Below are 18,830 nucleotides of genomic sequence, written 5' to 3' on the forward strand. Positions count from 1 at the left end.
GCACTGATAGGTGGCACTGGTGGGCACTGATAGGTGGCACTGGTGGGCATTGATGGGCGGCACTAATGGGCATTGATGGGCAGTACTGATAGGCTTCACTGATAGCCAGTACTGACTGGCATGACTAATGGGCACTGATTGGTGGCATTTGTGGGCACTGGTGGCGGTTTATTGTAATCGGGGCACTGATTACATGTCTCGATGTTCCCTGCGAGGAGATGCCGCGAATTGGCTCTCCTCGCCATGCACTCTGTCAGTGTGAGGCGATGAGAGTCGATTACCGGCATTTCCGTGTTTACATGTGACCAGCTGTGATTGGGCACAGCCAATCACATGGTTAAAGAGCCACGGCCGCGACTCTTTACAGAGATCGGGTGCGAGCCATGTTCTAGCAACACGGCGCGGCCGCAATCGCCACGCTGCGCTCCCCCGCGGACACACAGAGTGCGCCGTCATATGACGTCCACCCAGAACGAGAGCCGCACCGTCCCTCTGTCATTTGTCGGTGGGCGGCAAGCAGTTAGTAGTTCTGAATATAACGCATGTATAAAAAGTCTGCTGAAAGCACCAGACTAAAGAACTGAGAGTCCAAAATCTTTTAATAATGATTCTCAGTGACATCAAGAAACATCCAGATGTTTTGGAAGAGCAAAAGACTGACTTAAAAAAGAAGTGCAGGATATTAAAATACCAAACATTTATACTCACCTATGTGGCTGCATCATCAGTGCGATGCTGTAGTTGTCCCCCCAATGGCTTTACCCCAAGAACTGAGGGATCAAAGACTGCTGATCACTCCGTTTTTGGGTTGGCTCTGAGCACAAAGCGGTGACTGTCAGTCACCGTTCCGTGCTCTGCCCCTCCAGCGCTCACTCGAGCTCTAGGCTGTGGAAGGGGTGGGAGTGGCTGGCTCGGGCTCTCGGTGGCGTGCTGCGAGGCTGAGCCAGCTGTCGGTCAGGCATCTGGGCGGATCCTGACATTATTGTTGGGATCCCTGCAAAGTCTGGTCTGGCTCTGTGACATCAGATGACAGTGGGGTTTACCCTACTGTCGGCTGATTCTGGGTCACAGAAGTGCAGAACTAAGTGCACTGCTGTAACTCACAGGAGAAGTATGTTTAAAAGCAATTTGGTCATACTTCTCCGTGTATAATAGGAGGGATTCAAAAAGGCAAATTTACCAAAATAATTTTTTAGAGAAGATAGACATGATTGCTCAGAAGCAAAATAGCAGCGAAGCGTGCTATTAATCAATTAACCATTTGACCTCCGGAAGGTTTACCCCCCTTCATGACCAGGGCATTTTTTGCGATACAGCACTGCGTTACTTTACCTGACGATTGTACAGTCGTGCAACGCTGTACCCAAATAAAATGTCCTTTTTTCCCAAAAATAGAGCTTTCTTTTGGTGGTATTTGATCACCCCTTCAGTTTTTATTTTTTGCGCTATAAACAAAAAAAAGACCAACAATTTTGAAAAAAACAATATTAAAAATAAATAAATATAAAAAAATTTTTTACTAGTAATGGTGGCCATTTACTAGCGACCTATAGCAGGACTGCGATATTGTGGCGGCCAGTCAGGATACTAACTGACACTTTTGACATTTTTTGGGGACCAGTGACACTAATCAGTGCTAAAAAATATGCACTGTCACAGTACTAATGACACTGGCAGGGAAGGGGTTAGCATCAGGGGGGATCAAAGGGTTAAATGTGTGCCTGACCAGTGCTTTACTACTGCGGGGGAGGTGCTTGTACTAGGAGAAGGCATGGATCTTGCCCCTGCTTAGCAGAGACACAGGATCCATGTCCTCTGTAGTGACAGAACGGCGATCTGCCTTGTTTACATGGGCAGACTGCCGTTCTGTCTGTGTACCGAAGCATTGGCGAGTGCCAGTGGACATCGAGTCTGCTGTACCTGCTGATCAACTCCCACTGTGTCTAATCACAGTGGGAGCGGGCTGACCATGGCACTCGCGTGGGTCCCGGAAGTGCAGGGTCACGTACTAGGTACGTGATCCTGTGCAGGAGAGCCACCTTGCCACCCTATATTTACAGTATACGATCGGCAAGTGGGTAATATTGGTGATTTGTGCCATTTTAAGTCCCTCCAGGTATACACAACATTTGAGCCCTTAAGAAGGGGAAGACCTTTTGCACCCCTGAAATGTGTTGGCTGTTTCGTGTTGTCTTGTTGTAACCGAGAATCATCACTGAAAGATTTCAGTGTCTCAGTTCTTTAGCTTGGCGCTCTTATTAGACTTTTTGTATCTACAGTGCTTTGAAAAAGAATATTCCCCTTCCTGATTTTTTTTTTTTTTTTTGCATATTTGTTACACTTAAATGATTCAGATCATCAAACACATTTTATTATTACACAAAGATAACCCGAGTACATTCAAAATGCAGTTTTAAAATGATGATTTCATTTATTAAGGGAAAAAAAGCTGACCAAACCTGCCTGGCCTTATGTGAAAAAGTAATTGCCCCCCCTAAACCTAATAACTGGTTGTGCCACCCTTGGCGGCAACAACTGCAATCAAGCGTTTAATTACTGGCAATGAGTCTTTCACATCTCTGTGGATGAATTTTGTCGCACTCTTCTTTGCAGAATTGTTTTAATTCAGCCACATTGGAGGGTTTTCCAGAATGAACAGTCTGTTTAAAGCGGAGTTCCAGTCGTTTTTTTGTTTATTTAAAGTCAACAGCTACAGAAAAGTGTAGCTGCTGACTTTTAATAAACAATCACTCACCTGTCCCACGATCGAGCGGTGCACTCACCCACGCTGTGTTCTCCCTGTGTCCTCCCTCGGTGGCGCCGGCATCTTTACTATGGGAACCCGGCTGTGACAGCTTTCAGTTTCACAGCCAGGTTCCCACTGCGTGTTCTCGAGCTGCGAAGCTTTTCGTGACTAGTCCCAAAGTCTTCTAGGACCTGTCATATATCCCAGAAGAGGGGAGAGGGAGAGCTTCTACTTCCAATCGCCTAGGCGACTTAAACGGAAGTGGGAGCAGGTACTTGTCAAAATTGGGTACCTGCTCCCCCCCTCCTCCCCAAAAGCTCAGTTACACATACAGGAGTCGGGGAGGAGGCCTTAAAGCGGAAGTTCCACTTTTGGGTGGAACTCCGCTTTAAGGTCATGCCACAGCATCTCAAAAGGATTGAAGTCTGGACTTTGACTTGGCCGCTCCAAAACCTTAAGGCCCCTTTCACACTGTCGGACCGTTCAGGTCCGCCTGTCAGTTTTGTCGGCGGATCTGAACGGGCGCTCCATGTTAGTCTATGGAGCCACGGATGTCAGCGGTGACATGTCCGCTGACACCTGACCCGGTTCGATCCGCTAAAATCAGACGGATGGCCCTACGTTTCGCATCTGTCCCTGGCGGATCGGATCGGGTGAGATCTGATGAAAACGGACATGCTGCCCATTTTTGTCCGATCCCTCCATAGGAATCAACGGCGCTCGACAAGCCCCTCCCCGCTCAGTGAGCAAAAAGGGACCTGTCATCCGCCGGCTCAGCCGAGATCAACGGAGAGATCTCCCGCTGAGCTGGCGGACTCCGTGGCAGTGGATCCGCCTCGTGTGAATGAGGCCTAATTTTGTTTTGTTTTATGAGCCATTCAGAGGTGGACTTGCTGTTGTGTTTCGGATCATTGTCCTGCTGCATAACCCAAGTGCACTTGAGCTTGAGGTCAAGAACTGATGGCCGGACCTTCTCCTTCACGACTTTCTGGTAGAGTGCAGAATTCATGGTTCCATCAATTATGGCAAGTTGTCCAAGGTCGTGCAGCCGCAAAGCAGCCCCAGACCATCACACTGCCACCACTATGTGTGACTGTTGGTATGATGATCTTTTTATGAAATGCTGTGTTTGTTTCACGCCAGAGGTAACGAGACGCACGCCTTCCAAGAAGTTAAACTTTTGTCCCCTCAGTCCACAGAATAATTTGCCCACAAATCTAGGGGATAATCAAGATTTTTTTTTGGCGAAATGTGAGACGAGCCTTTGTGTTCTTTTTGGTCAGCAGTGGCTTTCGTCTGGGAACTCTCCCATGGATGCCATTTTTGCCCAGTCTCTTTCTTATTGTTGAATCATGAACACTGATCTTACCTGAGGCAAGTGAGGCCTGCAGTACTTTAGATGTTGTTCATGGTTCTTTTATGACCTCCTGGATGAGTCGTCATCGTGCTTTTGGTGTGATTTTGGTAGGTCAGCCACTCCTGGGAAGGTTCACCACTGTTCCAAGTTTTCTCCATTTGTGGATATTGTCTCCCACCATGGATTGCTGGAGTCCCAAAGCCTTTTAAATGGCTTTGTAACCCTTCCCAGATTGATACATTTCAATTGCTTTGTTTCTCATCTTTTCTTGAATTTCTTTAGATGGTGGCATGATGTGTTGCTTTTTGAGATCTTTTAGCAGGTTTCACTTTGTCAGACAGCTTCCTTTTAAGTAATTTTTTGATTCAACAGTTCTGGCAGTAATCAGGCCTGGGTTTGGAAAGTAAAATTTAACTCAGCTTTCCAAAAAAATGTGGTTACTCACACTTCAGTTATGATTTAGCAAGTGGGGGGCAATTTCTTTTTCACATAAGGCCAGACAGGTTTGGACAGCTTTTTCCCTTAAAATTAAATCATCATTTAAAAACTGAATTTTGTATGTATTTACTCCGATAATCGTTTTGTAATATTAAAATTTGTTTGATGATCTGAATTATTTAACCACTTCAATACCAGGCACTTAGACACCTTCCGGCCCAGGCCAATTTTCAGATTTCAGCGCTGTCGCAATTTAAATGACAATTGCGCAGTCATGCTACACCAAACAAATTTTTTATCATTTTGTTCCCACAAATAGAGCTTTCTTTTGGTGGTATTTGAAAAAAAATTTTTGAAAAAAAACAAGTTTTTCTTTGTTTCTGTTAAAATTTTTTGTAAATAAGTACGTTTTCTTCTTCAATGACGGGCACTGATAGGGCTGCACTGACAGGCACTGATATGGTGACACTGATGGGCACCGATGAGGTGGCACCAATGAGGTGGCACTGATGAGGTGGCACTGCTGGGCACTGATGATGGGCACTGATAGGTGGCACTGATGGGCACTGATAGGTGGCACTGGTATGCGGCACTGATGGGCACTCATAGCTGGCACCGATGGGCACTTGTAGGTGGCATTGATGGGTACTTATGGGTGGCACTGATGGGTACTTATGGGTGGCACTGATAGGTGGCATGGATGGGCACTGATGGGCACTGATAGGTGGGCACTGATGGGCACGGATGGGCACTGACAGGTGGCACCGATGGACACTGATGGGTGGCACTGATGACACTAATGAGTGGCATTGCTGGGCATCACTGAAATATAATGGTGCCAATCAGTGCCCATTTGTGGGCACTAATTGGCACAGATTGGGCACAGACTGGGCACATTGGGCACATGTGGATGGCCATGGAGTACATACCTGGCCATCCACATGTTTCCCCCTTCCCTTGTGGTCCTAGTGGCGTCCCTGGTGGTCCAGTGTGGTCATCTGAGGGGGGGCTGCGCCGACCGGCTCTCCTCTACTCGCGTCTGTCAGACGGGAGTGAGGAAAAGCCGATCAATGGCTTTTCCTATTGACATTGTGATCAGCTGTGATTGGACACGGCTGATCACATGGTAAAGAGCCTCCGCCGGATGCTGTTTACCAAGATCGGTGGAGCGGTGTATCAGACTGACACACCGCTTCACGATCGCCGTGATGCATGCCCGCGCGGCGGCATGTTATCCTGCCGGACGTCATATGAGTCAGGATAACTGAACCACTTCCCGCCCGGCCTATAGCAGAATGACGGCTGGGCGGGAAATGGTTAAAGTAGAAGTCCACCCTAACACTAAAATCCCTGCATCTACAGACATCCACGATCTAACACTAACCTATCTAGCCCTGTAAAGAAGAAATCAGTATACATACCTTTTTTGAAGCCGATTCGACCCGATCCCACGCTGAGCTGTCATTTGCAGCTTCGCTGTGGAGGCGGGGGCAGAGGAGCCAGCCGACAACGGAAGCCCCATAGTAACTCTATGGGTGATGTCACTCCCCATTCATTTCACAGCCGTTGTCAGCTGTGTCCTCTGCAGAGCTTCCCCTGCTTTAGACCGGATCGGCTTCAAAAAAGTATGTATACGGATTTCTTCTTTACAGGGCTATATAGGTTAGTGTTAGATTGTGGATGTCTGTAGATGCAGGGATTTTCTGTTAGGGTGGACTTCTATTTTTCTCTAATGCCCCGTACACACGGTCGGACATTGATCGGACATTCCGACAACAAAATCCTAGGATTTTTTCAGACGGATGTTGGCTCAAACTTGTCTTGCATACACACGGTCACACAAAGTTGTCGGAAAATCTTATCATTCTGAACGCGGTGATGTAAAACACGTACGTCGGGACTATAAACGGGGCAGTAGCCAATAGCTTTCATCTCTTTATTTATTCTGAGCATGCATGGCACTTTGTGCGTTGGATTTGTGTACACACGATCGGAATTTCCGACAACGGATTTTGTTGTCGGAAAATTTTATAGCCTACTCTCAAACTTTGTGTGTCGGAAAATCCGATGGAAAATGTGTGATGGAGCCTACACACGGTCGGAATTTCCGACAACAAGGTCCTATCACACATTTTCCGTCGGAAAATCCGACCGTGTGTACGGGGCATAAGTGTGACAAAAATCAGGAAGGGGCAAATACTTTTTCACAGCACTATAAATTTCAAACATTTGGGCCTCTCATTTTAGGGTTACCCTGTTTGTTCCAAGAGCAACCTTAATGGAGCCACTGTGCGCCATCTGAATTTTATTGACCTAATTCCTCCATTATCCATTGATGTGTTCAAAACCAGCACATCTGTTCCTGTACATTCAATAGCAGGCACAAAGTGACTTCTAATAGGACATTTTAGTTTTAACCAAAATAATCACATGACACAAGGAATGAGCTTTATGAAAGAATGGCATCATTTTTTTTTTGTACCTAGGACAGCATGATGTCTAAGGCATCGGGGCTTGTAAGGGCACCAAGAACCCACTGAACAGTGAAGGTTATCAGTCTCCTGCCCCTCCCAAGGGTGCACTCACACTGGCGGCTTTAACCGTGCCTATGCATCGTGCACCCCCTTGGTCTGGTTCATTGTAAAGTGTGAGTATTCCAAACTGTGCCTGGCAACAGTCAAGCTTGCCATGCCCAGGACCACTTGCAAGATTTGGTCCGGGGCACGTTTCACTTGTGGTCAGGTACAGTTTGGCTTAATGTGAGTTCAGTGTGAACTCACCTTAAATAACTGAGCACAGAAGCAGGGCTTGCTGTGGTCCGGTTGGCAGAGGTTCTTCATGGTTCATGATGAAATGAGTTCAGTAATCCACAGAACATGTAGAAAATCCGTCCGGATCCACCATGTGACCAGCATGTAAGCTATCAGTGGACAACAAACTTTCTTAGATATACAGTAAAAACCTTGGTTTGCGAGCATAATTCATTCCAGAAACATGCTTGTAATCCAAAGCACTGGTATATCAAAGCAAATTTCCCCATAAGAAATAATGGAAACTCAAATGATTCGTTCCACAACCATTTATTCATAAGTCCTTCAGTTTATAGTCTAAATAAAAAGATTATAGCAATGCGATTGGTTGTGTAACCATAAAATGTCCATCCACAAATGGAAGCCTCCACAAGGGGATTAGAAGCAAAATCCAGCAGGAGCTCCAGAGTATAAAAGAGAAGAGAGGCGCCTCTAAGTGTAGCAATATGTTGCTAAATGTTGAACCTTCATTAAATGTAACCATATTGCTACACTTAGATGCAACTCTCTTCTCTTTTATACTCAGCTGTGACATGACGCTACTTGTATATCAAGACATAGCTTGTATATCAAGTCAAGCTTTATAAAAAAAATGTGCTTGTCTTGCAAAACGCTCTCAAACCAAGTTACTCTCAAACCAAGGTTTTACTGTACATATATTATTCTGAAGGGTGTTGGTAACCAGGGTCTGTATGCAGGATTTTATATTTTAATTGGTATTTGTTAAGAAAGTATGTTCTGCTATGCTAAGGATAAAAGCACCTTATATTTTATGGGTGGAATAATAATTTTTAATCAATAATACATTTGAAAAAGCTTTTTAATGCTAGAATAATTTGTATGTTCTATATGTAGCAATAACTCTCGGTGGAGCTGCTGGTTTAAAGCGGGCTTGTTACCTTCACTCTCGATACCTCTGTTTCACCGGCACTGGGTCTAGGGTTCCGTTGAGTTTACCTCTGGACGATATAAGCACCAAAAACTTGAGTAGGTTTTCCAATGCTTTAATAAAACGAACTAGGGAAGTAGCAGGAAAGAGGTAGTAGGAAAGCTGCAGGGAAGCTCAAATACCTTTCTGTTGTATTTCTTCAGAACATTCTTTGCAATTGAACACTTGTAATTGAATAGTCTCCCCTTTCGTAGGATTTATTCTTTGCCCGCCTGGATAGACATCTTTCACTTGCCTAGCAGCCAGCACGCAGCATGAACAAAAGTCTCTGCCACAGACTTATCTGAAATAAAACCCATACGATCCTCTGCCACAGGATGTATTGGTTTGTGATGAATGTCAGACACAGCACTTGAACCTTTAAGCCAACCCGGCAGTACTATACTGTAAGATTACTTCGGAATGTGTCCTCCAACCGAGTCACCAGGCCCCTCTCCAGACCAGCACACTGCATGATCCTTCCATGACGGGTCCTCCCCTGGGATCTCCTCGGTTGTCCAGCTTCTTCACTCTGGATAGACAGCTCCGGACCATTCCTCTGCCACTGTGGTAGGCCCCAGACAAGCTTCTGGGCCCCCCCACACGCCGCAGCGACGCGGGCCTCCGGAACGGAGGACCACGAGGTGGTACTCTTAACACATACCTGTCGGCCAGGAGGGCCAGCAGGTGGCTGAAAAAGAACCCTAAAACATGGCATCTGTCCCATAAATACCCTCTCCCAGAATGCAACTCGGAGGACCACCTCCACCGAGTTATCTCCGGGACAGAGGAACACTCATTCGCTTCAACACGTTGCTTTTCCAACACCTGCCGATGGTGACAACGACACCCACCGGCACAATGTGGAACTACATGCAACGTCAGGCAAGCTGGAACAGAGGCAAATCTAACTTCCTGTGATAAGCGACCCACTAAATTTACCTATCAGCAGTAGATAAAAATCTACCAGCGCTACATATATGTTAGCACCCTTAATGTCCAAATACTGAAAACAAGGTATAGAGGCCTTTAAAGGGGATGTGGTGCACTATCCTACAAGGCCAGCTGCAATTTTCTATGGTTGACAGAGGTAATGATGTAAGTGTGCCTGGGAACACTTGCTTAGGCCACTTTAAGACGGGACGGACTCCGTCAAGCTGATCCGCCTGCTCAGCGGGGGGATCTCTCTGCTGAGCTCTGCTGAGCTCTGCTGAGCAGGCAGATGACAGGTCCGTGTCTGTTCCGCTATGCAGAGCAGACACAGACACAGGGCGCTGTTCTCTATGGGGCAGTAAGATGGAAACTGACTGCCAGTTCTTTTCCATCCAACTTTCATCTGATCCGCCGGACGGATGGTCACTGTATCCCCATCTGTCTGTTTTTGACGGACCAGATCGAATCGGATGCCGGCCGGTGTCAGGAGAGCTATGGATGGTCTGATTGGGTCCGCCTGAAAAAACGGACTGGGGGACGCGATCAGTCCATTGATGTGAAAGGTGTGTAATAACCCAGTGGCATTGCAGACCGGGGGGGCATGGGTAGGGGGATAGTTAAACTTAGGCAAGGTTCAGTATAACTGTGCCCACTGTTAGTGCACCCTAAGTTATAACCCCCCCTTGTGGCCTCACACTACAGGGGTATCGATAAGGGCATCAGTTTTGTGGCTGGAGTAGGTAGGGATGTGAAAGCTCTGCTCTATTCAGGTCAAAGGGTATTTAGGCACCCACTTCATGTTCATATTTCTAAATATATGGGATACAATAAAATCTGAGAATTCCTGCAATTAAGGCATTTGAACTGATAGAAAATTCTCCTGCTCGGAGTTCTGCTGTAACAAAATGTGTTGCTTGCCCTTTTGCTCTGCATGTAATAAGCCAGATGATTTTTTGAATAAGCTTTATTTCTATTTGTATGTATCTGTAGGAGTCCTGGCTTTCTTCTTTTTCACAAGAAGAATACCTTATATTTCTGATGAAGCTCCATCTTTGAATTACTATTGGGTGCCACTCTTGGTAAGTGACTTTAATAATAAATACATATGAATACAGATATAAATACAGAATCACATATGAGACGAGCCAAGGTTCTGGTTTAGTTTCCTGTCCTCCCCGGGGCTGACTCCATAATGCTTTCCTTCAGCACTCTTGATCTGTGGAAATCTTGTTGTAAGATACCATAGAGAACAATGGCAGTACCTGGTACATGTGATGAGCTAGAGACAGAGGCTTCCTTTATTCTCTATGGTGTCTTCTGATACATGCACAGATTTTAGGGAAGACTGGTAACGCCTTTGAAATAATTTTTTTTAACAAGACACAACCAGAAATGGCATTACGTATCCAAAAGCGACCTCTTATGGGGTCTCACAAATTTCAGTGCATCCTTACAGGGTGGCAATATGTACTATGGGATAACAAGTGACCCTCAGAAAATCTTAGGTTACACCTGCGGGAATTTAGCCATGTTTCTTATATTAAAGTTTAGGTAATCTTATATTTTCCTTCCCTCCTTCATCCTCCCCCCTTCATCAACATGCTAATAAATTCAGTTTTCATTACATATCTCATTTTAGACTTTATCACTTAGTCTCTGTGCTTCTCTATGCAATGCATGTGTAGCAGCCTCCCCCAGCACCCCCCTAATTACCTAATTACCTGAGCCTCATCTCTCTCCAGCGATGTCCACGAATGTCTAAGCCGTTTGGGACACTCCTCCTGAATGGCTGAGACACAGCAGCGGCGCCATTGGCTCCCGCGGCTGTCAATCAAAGTCAGTCAGCCAATAAGGGGAAAGAGGGGGCGGGGCTGGGTCGGGGCTCCGTGTCTGAATGGACACACAAAACTGTGACTCGACTCAGGTGCCCCCATAGTAAGCTGCTGACTGTGGGGGCATTTGATAGGAGGGGAGGGGCCAGGAGCAGCGAAGAGGGACCCGAGAAGAGGAGGATCCCGGCTGCTCTGTGCAAAACCAACTGCACAGAGGAGGTAAGTATAACATGTTTGTTATTTTTATAGAAAAAAAACGAGACTTTACAAATCACTTTAAGGGCTCTCAGCAGTGGGCTGGCTTTTGGGAGGAGTCATGCAAATATATATACATAGAAACCTAGAAAAGTGACGGCATAAAAAAGACCAAGTGGTTTATCGAGTCTGGCCTTTTTTTTTTTACATGTTTAGATTTTGGGGGGGGGTTTCTTTTTTGTCTGAGTATCTGAGTATAGGTTTATATTTGTACCAAGCATGTTTGAAACCACTTACTGTTGACTGACTCACTACCTCTGCTGGAAGTCTATTCCAAGCATCAACAGTAAAATAATACAGTGAAATATGAAAAAAATGCTGTAATGGTTGAATTTCATCCTGGAGGAGTGGGTGTTCCTAGGCAGACTGTATTTGCCTGCACGCTACCCTAAGTAACGCCTATATGTGATGCTGAGTATCCATCACTCAATTTAATCTTCATAATAAACAGTAGAGGAAGTAACTGAACGTGTTCTCCACAGCAACCAATCAGATTCCAGCTCTCTTTTTAAAGTGGTTGTAAACCACCAGAAAAAAAAAACAAAAAAAACTGCAAGACAAAGGCATAATGAGCTAGTATGCATAGCATACTAGCTCATTATGAAATACTCACCTTAGATCGAAGCCCACGCATCGGTCCTGGCACACTGCTCTGCCTGGCAACATGTCTCCCGGAATTATTTCCGGGTATCGTGGGGCTCCGGCGCTGTGATTGGCCGAAGCCGTGATGACATCACTCCTGCGCATGCGCACGGGAGCCGGAACATCAGCTGAAGCAATAGCACGAACAAGCCGTTGCTTCCATGGGCATGTGCTGATGACGTCGGCACATGCTGATACAGGGGATATTTCCTAAACCGTGCAGGTTTAGGTGAAATCCACGGTAGCTACAGGTAAGTCTTATTATGGGCTTACCTGTAGTGAAAAGTGGTCTGTAAGGGTTTACAACCACTTTAAAGTGATTGTGAGGGTTTTTTTTTTTCTTTTAAATAACAAACATATCATACTTACCTCCACTGTGCAGCTCGTTGTGCACAGAGTGGCCCCGAACCTCGTCGTCTGGGGTCCCCCTGCAGCTCTCGCGGCTTCTCCCCGCATCAGATAACCCCCTAGGAGAGTGTGCTCTCCCGGGGGGGGGGGGTTACCTTGCGGGCGCGCTTCCGAATCCAGCATTTGCATTCATAGACACCAATGCCAGACTCAGCCCCGCCCCCCGGCGCTCGCTGCTATCAATCTATCCAATCAAGGAATGGGACCCCGTGAAGAGAGGGAGAGCGCGTCTCCGCTGACAGAAATACGGGGCTCAGGTAAGTAAAACAGGGGGCTGGGGGGCCACTCACTGCCAGGTGTTTTTTTACCTTAATGCATAGGATGCCTTAGGGTGAAAAGACACGAGGGTTTACAACCCCTTTAATGTTAGAAGAAGACCTGCTGTAATTGGTTATTAAGGGTAACACAGACACCTTTTTATCCTTTAGTTTTAAAATATATTCCTAATGCACAAACACACATTAGATTTTATTAGACAGGTCTGAGTAGTTCAATAACTTAATTACATTGCTGTAAAGTGATAGAGATCATTTTGTTATAGTGAAATGTCATTGTAAAATCATTTATTTCTCTTCCCTGCAGACAGTGATCATTGGATCTTACCTTGTAGCACATGGATTTTTCAGCGTCTATGCCATGTGTGTCGACACACTTTTCCTGTGTTTTTGTAAGTATTGCATTTTATAGGGGGAACCCTCCCACCCCACCCCACCCCACACAACAAAGTTTTGTCTGCCAATTCATATCATTCCTGGCTTTCTGACAAAATACATTTTGCTAGGTCTGGAACCAGCTTACCCTCCCGCCCCCCAAAGAAACTGGAATGATCCTAAGTCAAAGTTGGGAGGAAGAGGGGTGAGAAAAGCTGAGCTGATAAGTCACTGCTGGGAGGGTAACAGGGTATGCTGTGCTGCTGGGTCCCTGCTGGGAGGGAAGCGAGGTGAGCTGAGCAGCTGGGGCCCTGCTGGGAGGGAAGCGAGGTGAGCTGAGCTGCTGGGGCCCTGCTGGGAGGGAAGTGGGGTGAGCTGAGCTGCTGAGTAAGTGCTTGGAGTGAAGAGGGGTGAGCTGAGATGCTGGGGCCCTGCTGGGAGGGAAGCGGGGATGAGCTGAGATGCTGGGGCCCTGCTGGGAGGGAAGCGGGGATGAGCTGAGATGCTGGGGCCCTGCTGGGAGGGAAGCGGGGATGAGCTGAGATGCTGGGGCCCTGCTGGGAGGGAAGCGGGGATGAGCTGAGATGCTGGGGCCCTGCTGGGAGGGAAGCGGGGATGAGCTGAGATGCTGGGGCCCTGCTGGGAGGGAAGCGGAGATGAGCTGAGATGCTGGGGCCCTGCTGGGAGGGAAGCGGGGATGAGCTGAGATGCTGGGGCCCTGCTGGGAGGGAAGCGGGGATGAGCTGAGATGCTGGGGCCCTGCTGGGAGGGAAGCGGGGATGAGCTGAGATGCTGGGGCCCTACTGGGCGGGGAGCAGAGTGAGCTACGCTGCTGAGTAAGTGCTTGGAGGGAAGAGGGGTGAGCTGAGCTGCTGGGGCCCTGCTGGGAGGGAAGTGGGGATGAGCTGAGATGTTGGGGCCCTGCTGGGTGGAGAGCAGGGTGAGCTAAGCTGCTGAGTAAGTGCTGGGAGGGAAGCTGGGTGAGCTGAGCTGCTGGGGCCCTGCTGGAGGGAAGCAGGGTGAGCTGAGCTGCTGGGAGGGAAGCGGGGTGAGCTGAGCTGCTGGGGCCCTGCTGGGAGGGGAGCAAAGTGAGCAGAGCTGCTAAGTGCTTGGAGGGGAGCAGGGTGAGCTGAGCCGTTAAATCACCAATGTGATTGGAGAACAGGGGTAGCTGAACAGCTGAGTCATTGCTGGGAGGGGGAAACTGGGGAAGCTGAGCTGATGAGAGAAAGACCTTTGACCCATTCAGTGCTTTTGATGTAAACTGTTCCATAGTGCCTGTTGCTACAGAGGTCAGTGAGGGCTTGTTTTAAAGCTCACTTTCTGCTACAAATGTCAATGTGACTTTTGGGTTATCAGTATCTAAAAGACCAGTAATGGACTAGGCCATCAGAATTTCACATCGGGCTTCACTGTGATGTAGTTTTTGTTGTATGACATTAGAGTCTGCATGATAAATCCATATAGTTGCTTTCACATAAAACATAGTAATTTCTCTTCCTTATACTCTAGCAAGGATGGAACAGTTAGAAACTTATTTTCATTACGTATAAAGTACATTAATTATATAGACTTTGGTGGATTCACAAATTGCGATCACATAGGTGTTCCAGTAAAACCTCATGGAGGGAGCATAATGCGGAGTCAACCCACCGGTTCTCGCTAGCTTATTTGCGCTCCCTGTTTCTGTTCTTTTGTCCGTATTTGTATTTTCTTTGTTGTACTTTCTTACTGTTTCTTCATATGCAACAAATGAATCTCCAGCCAGTGGGGGTTATTCTATAAATTTACTTTGACCAAAATGTAATAACTGTATTCTCTAAAACAAGTGAAAATATAAGATTTAATGTCAACTTGTCTCCACTCTATCGGTGGACCTTCTCTGATGTTACTTTTAACTCATATGGGAGGCTTCAACTTCTTGACTTTGAGACTTAAGCCTGCCCAACAATAGCGATCAGCCCCATCCAGCTATCAGCCCCCTGTCCATTTAGAATGTGTTATTGGCCAATAAGGTCATTTCTTTGGAATGGGGACTATTGGATTGGTGGGGGCTTAGCACCATGTATGGGCAAGGCTTAAGGCACATATTCAAGGCTACAAGAGCAAATTGAAAGTTTTCCCTGTTGGGACAACAATGGGGATCTTCTGGAGAAAGAAGGTAATAGATACCTTGTAATATCTGCCTAAAATGTATTTAAAGACTAAACAACGAACTTCTTCTTTTATTTGGTTCATGTTAAATATACCCTTGAAAGTGTTTTTTATTATCTGTTTGATAAGTTCAAAAAGCATCTGTTGATCCTGCCAGAAACCTTGTGTGAAAACTGCCTGTGCTGACTTTTAACAGCTACGGTGTTTTTAGGTAAAGTGGTTGTAAAGGCTGTAGGTTTTTACCTTAATGCATTCTATGCATTAAGGTAAAAAACCTTCTGTGCCAGAGGATCCCCAACATCCCCCCATACTTACCTGAGCCTGATCTTGTTCCAGCTCTGTGCATGAGAGTAGCGGGTCCCTCCACTCTCTCCCTTCTCACTGGGTAGATTGATAGCAGCGGGAATAATTGGCTCCCACTGCTGTCAATCAAATTCTGTGAGGAGGCGAGGGGGGCGGGGCCGAGCTGCCCTGTCTGTGTCTATAGACGCAGACAGGACAGCTTGGGCGCAAGCCCGCATGAGTGCTCCCATAGCAGGCAACTTCCTATGGAGGCACTTGCTGAAGAGGAGCCAGGAGTGCTGGCGGGGGACCCGAGAAGAGGAGTATCAGGGCTGCTCTGCGCCATACATGGCACAGAGCAGGTAGGTAGACCTTGTTTATTATTTTCATTTTTTTTTAAATAAAGCTTTTCTATAACTTTACCTCTTGGGGGTACAGAACCACACCCTTCTATGTTATGTAGAATAGAAAAGGAGTGTTTTATTTCTGATGTCCAGATACAGAAGGTTGAGTGAGCATTGCCATCCTAGGACAGGAAGTGTTTTACTGGCACAGGTAAAAATAAAGGAAACAAAAAGCCTGAAAAAAGAAAATCAATAGAGCCACCACATCAAAGGACTGATAAACGGCAATATATGTTTGTTTTTGGGTTTAAAGCAACACTTTTATCTTTAGAGTGAAAGAGCTTTCCCACTTTAAGCTGATTATTGAAATGTTCATAGATCAAATTAACATTTAAAAAAAATTGCTGTAACAATAAGTAGGATCATGTACAACACAAACAATATTCCTATTAGGGGATAACATTTACAGCCTGCATCTAATGCCCCGTACATGCGGTCGGATTTTCCGATGGAAAATGTGTGATCGGAGCATGTTGTCGGAAATTCCGACCGTGTGTGGGCTCCATCGGACATTTTCCATTGGATTTTCCGACACACAAAGTTTGAGAGCAGGATATAAAATTTTCCGACAACAAAATCCGTTGTCGGAAATTCCGATCATGTGTACACAAATCTGATGGACAAAGTGCCACGCATGCTCAGAATAAATAAAGAGATGAAAGCTATTGGCCACTGCCCCGTTTATAGTCCCGACGTATATGTTTTACGTCACCGCGTTCAGAATGATCGGATTTTCCGACAACTTTGTGTGACCGTGTGTATGCAAGACAAATTTGAGCCAACATCCGTCGGAAAAAATCCTAGGATTTTGTTGTCGGAATGTTCGAACAAAGTCCGACCGTGTGTACGGGGCATAACATACACTATATTACCAAAAGTATTGGGATACCTGCCTTTACACACGCACATGAACTTTAATGGCATCCCAGTCTTTGTCTGTAGGGTTCAACATTGAATTGGGCCCCCCTTTGTAGCTATAACAGCTTCAACTCTTCTGGGAAGGCTGTCCACAAGGTTTAGGAGTGTCTCTATGGGAATGTTTGTCCATTCTTCCAGAAGAGCATTTGTGAGGTCAGGCATTGATTTTGGATGAGAAGGCCTGGCTCACAGTCTCCACTCTAAATCATCACAACTCGCTCATCCATGTCTTTATGGACCTTGCTTTGTGCACTGGTGCGCAGTCATGTTGGAACAGGAAGGGGCCATCCCCAAACTGCACAGAGTCCTGACCTCAACCCGATAGAACACCTTTGGGATGAATTAGAGAGGAGACTGCGAGCCAGACCTTCTCATCCAACATCAGCGCCTGACCTCACAAATGCGCTTCAGGAAGAATAGTCAAACATTCCCATAGACACACTCCTAAACCAGACTGAGATGCATTAAAGTTCATGTGTAAAGGCAGGCGTCCCAATACATTTGGTTGCTCCAAAATAGCGTAAAAATCAACCCATGGTTGAAACAGAAGAAGGCAAAAATAGGGATAACATTCTTGAATCACTAAATTGTGTCTATAGTCAACACTCTTCTTTTATAGGTTTGGATAGAGTACAGAGGGGATAAAACCCAGACAGTCAGTTTATTTTGTGCTGTCTGTGTCGACACAACAGGAAGTGAGAAAAATCTCTCCTCGTGGGAAGATTTCTAACCAATTCTTGATCCGGTGAAACCCCTAGAACAGTGATTCTCAACCAGGGTTCCGTGGAACCCTAGGTTTCCTCAAGAGGTTGCTAGGGGTTCCTTCAGCATTGGGCAATTTCTGCCTCTCAGATAAGTTCCCACTGTTCCCAAGATCCCATTGATCTTTTTAGCTATCTGTAAGGAGGTAATTCTTCCCAATGACCACAAGTGTAAGGACCATTCTTCCCACCGACCATCACACTAATGTATCATGAATTGTAGATTTCTAATTTTTAGCTGGGGTTCCCTCAAGTCTGGAGAACTATTTCAAGGGTTCCTCTGTGTTGAAAAGGTTGAGAAAGGCTGCCCTAGAATATTTGATTTCCCATCACTAATGGACATCAGGACAAATGGAGTGGGTGAGTCCTCCAGTGGGGACACTAATGTGGTCTCTAATACTTCACTTCTCTATTAAAGACTAAAAAAGAAAGTGTTGGCTATATGTTGGCTTTAATTGTTAGCAACAAAAGATTTACACACGTATTATGGAAAATTAAGTAATTCAATATGTTTTATAGAATGATCTCCACTGGCTTGGCTAAGAGTTACAACAGTTGGTTTATTTGTTGAGATTTAGCCATCTGTATCTGAAATCTAGTAGGTATTTAAAGTCAACTCCAGGTCGTTTTTGAACCTCAAGTCAATCCCCTTCCATGCACCTACTTTTAAAAGAGTCCCAGAATACATACCTAATTTCAAGTGTCTTTTGGTTGGTCCTGTAACGAGTGTGGTCCTTTCTCTTCTTTCTTGGCATCGGTGGTCGTGTGTGATGATGTGTGTGTCCCATTCTCTGCACTCTATATTCCCTTGTATGCCCAGGTTGTCTAATGACTCAATCCCGGGGGGTGTGTCCATGACAGCCTGGACTCCCAGGAAGTGGGTTGAATGATGCGGAGTGTCTTTGAAGCTGGGGAGGCATGTGGAAGGCAATTGTGGAGTGCTTTGAAAAAAATTACTTTTCAAAAGGAGGCATGGAAGAATCATTTAAAAATATATACAGTATATCTAAACCTGGAATTGCCTTTAAATAACTATCAGGTGTCACATGACACACTTTGGGGCTGATTTACTAAAGAGAAATAGCCTGTGCACTTTGCAAGTTCAATTGCTCCAAAGCTTAGTAAATGAGGTAAATTTTTACTTTGCAAAGAATACCCAATCACGTGCAAGGAAAAAAGAAAAAAAAAAAACGAATTTTTGCTTGCACATGATTGGATGATGGAAGTTGGCAGACCTTCTGCTCATTTACTAAGCTCTGGAGGAACTGTACTTGCAGAGTGCGACTGCACTTTACAAAGTGCGCAGTCTATT

At 45.9% G+C, this 18,830-nt stretch overlaps 1 protein-coding gene across 3 annotated transcripts in view; it reads left to right on the forward strand.

Annotated features, from left to right (window-relative positions):
- Nucleotides 1–18,830, forward strand: part of SLC44A5 (solute carrier family 44 member 5) — a 297,524-nt gene that overhangs the window by 255,526 nt on the left and 23,168 nt on the right. For all 3 annotated transcript variants that reach the window (XM_073593722.1, XM_073593723.1, XM_073593720.1), the window contains exons 20-21: nt 10,203–10,291; nt 12,932–13,016. In XM_073593722.1, the coding sequence (XP_073449823.1) occupies nt 10,203–10,291; nt 12,932–13,016 (174 nt within the window). The remainder of the gene's footprint in view (nt 1–10,202; nt 10,292–12,931; nt 13,017–18,830) is intronic.

The sequence above is a fragment of the Aquarana catesbeiana genome, linkage group LG07 (genome assembly GCF_042186555.1).
Source record: "Aquarana catesbeiana isolate 2022-GZ linkage group LG07, ASM4218655v1, whole genome shotgun sequence".
NCBI lineage: Eukaryota > Metazoa > Chordata > Amphibia > Anura > Ranidae > Aquarana > Aquarana catesbeiana.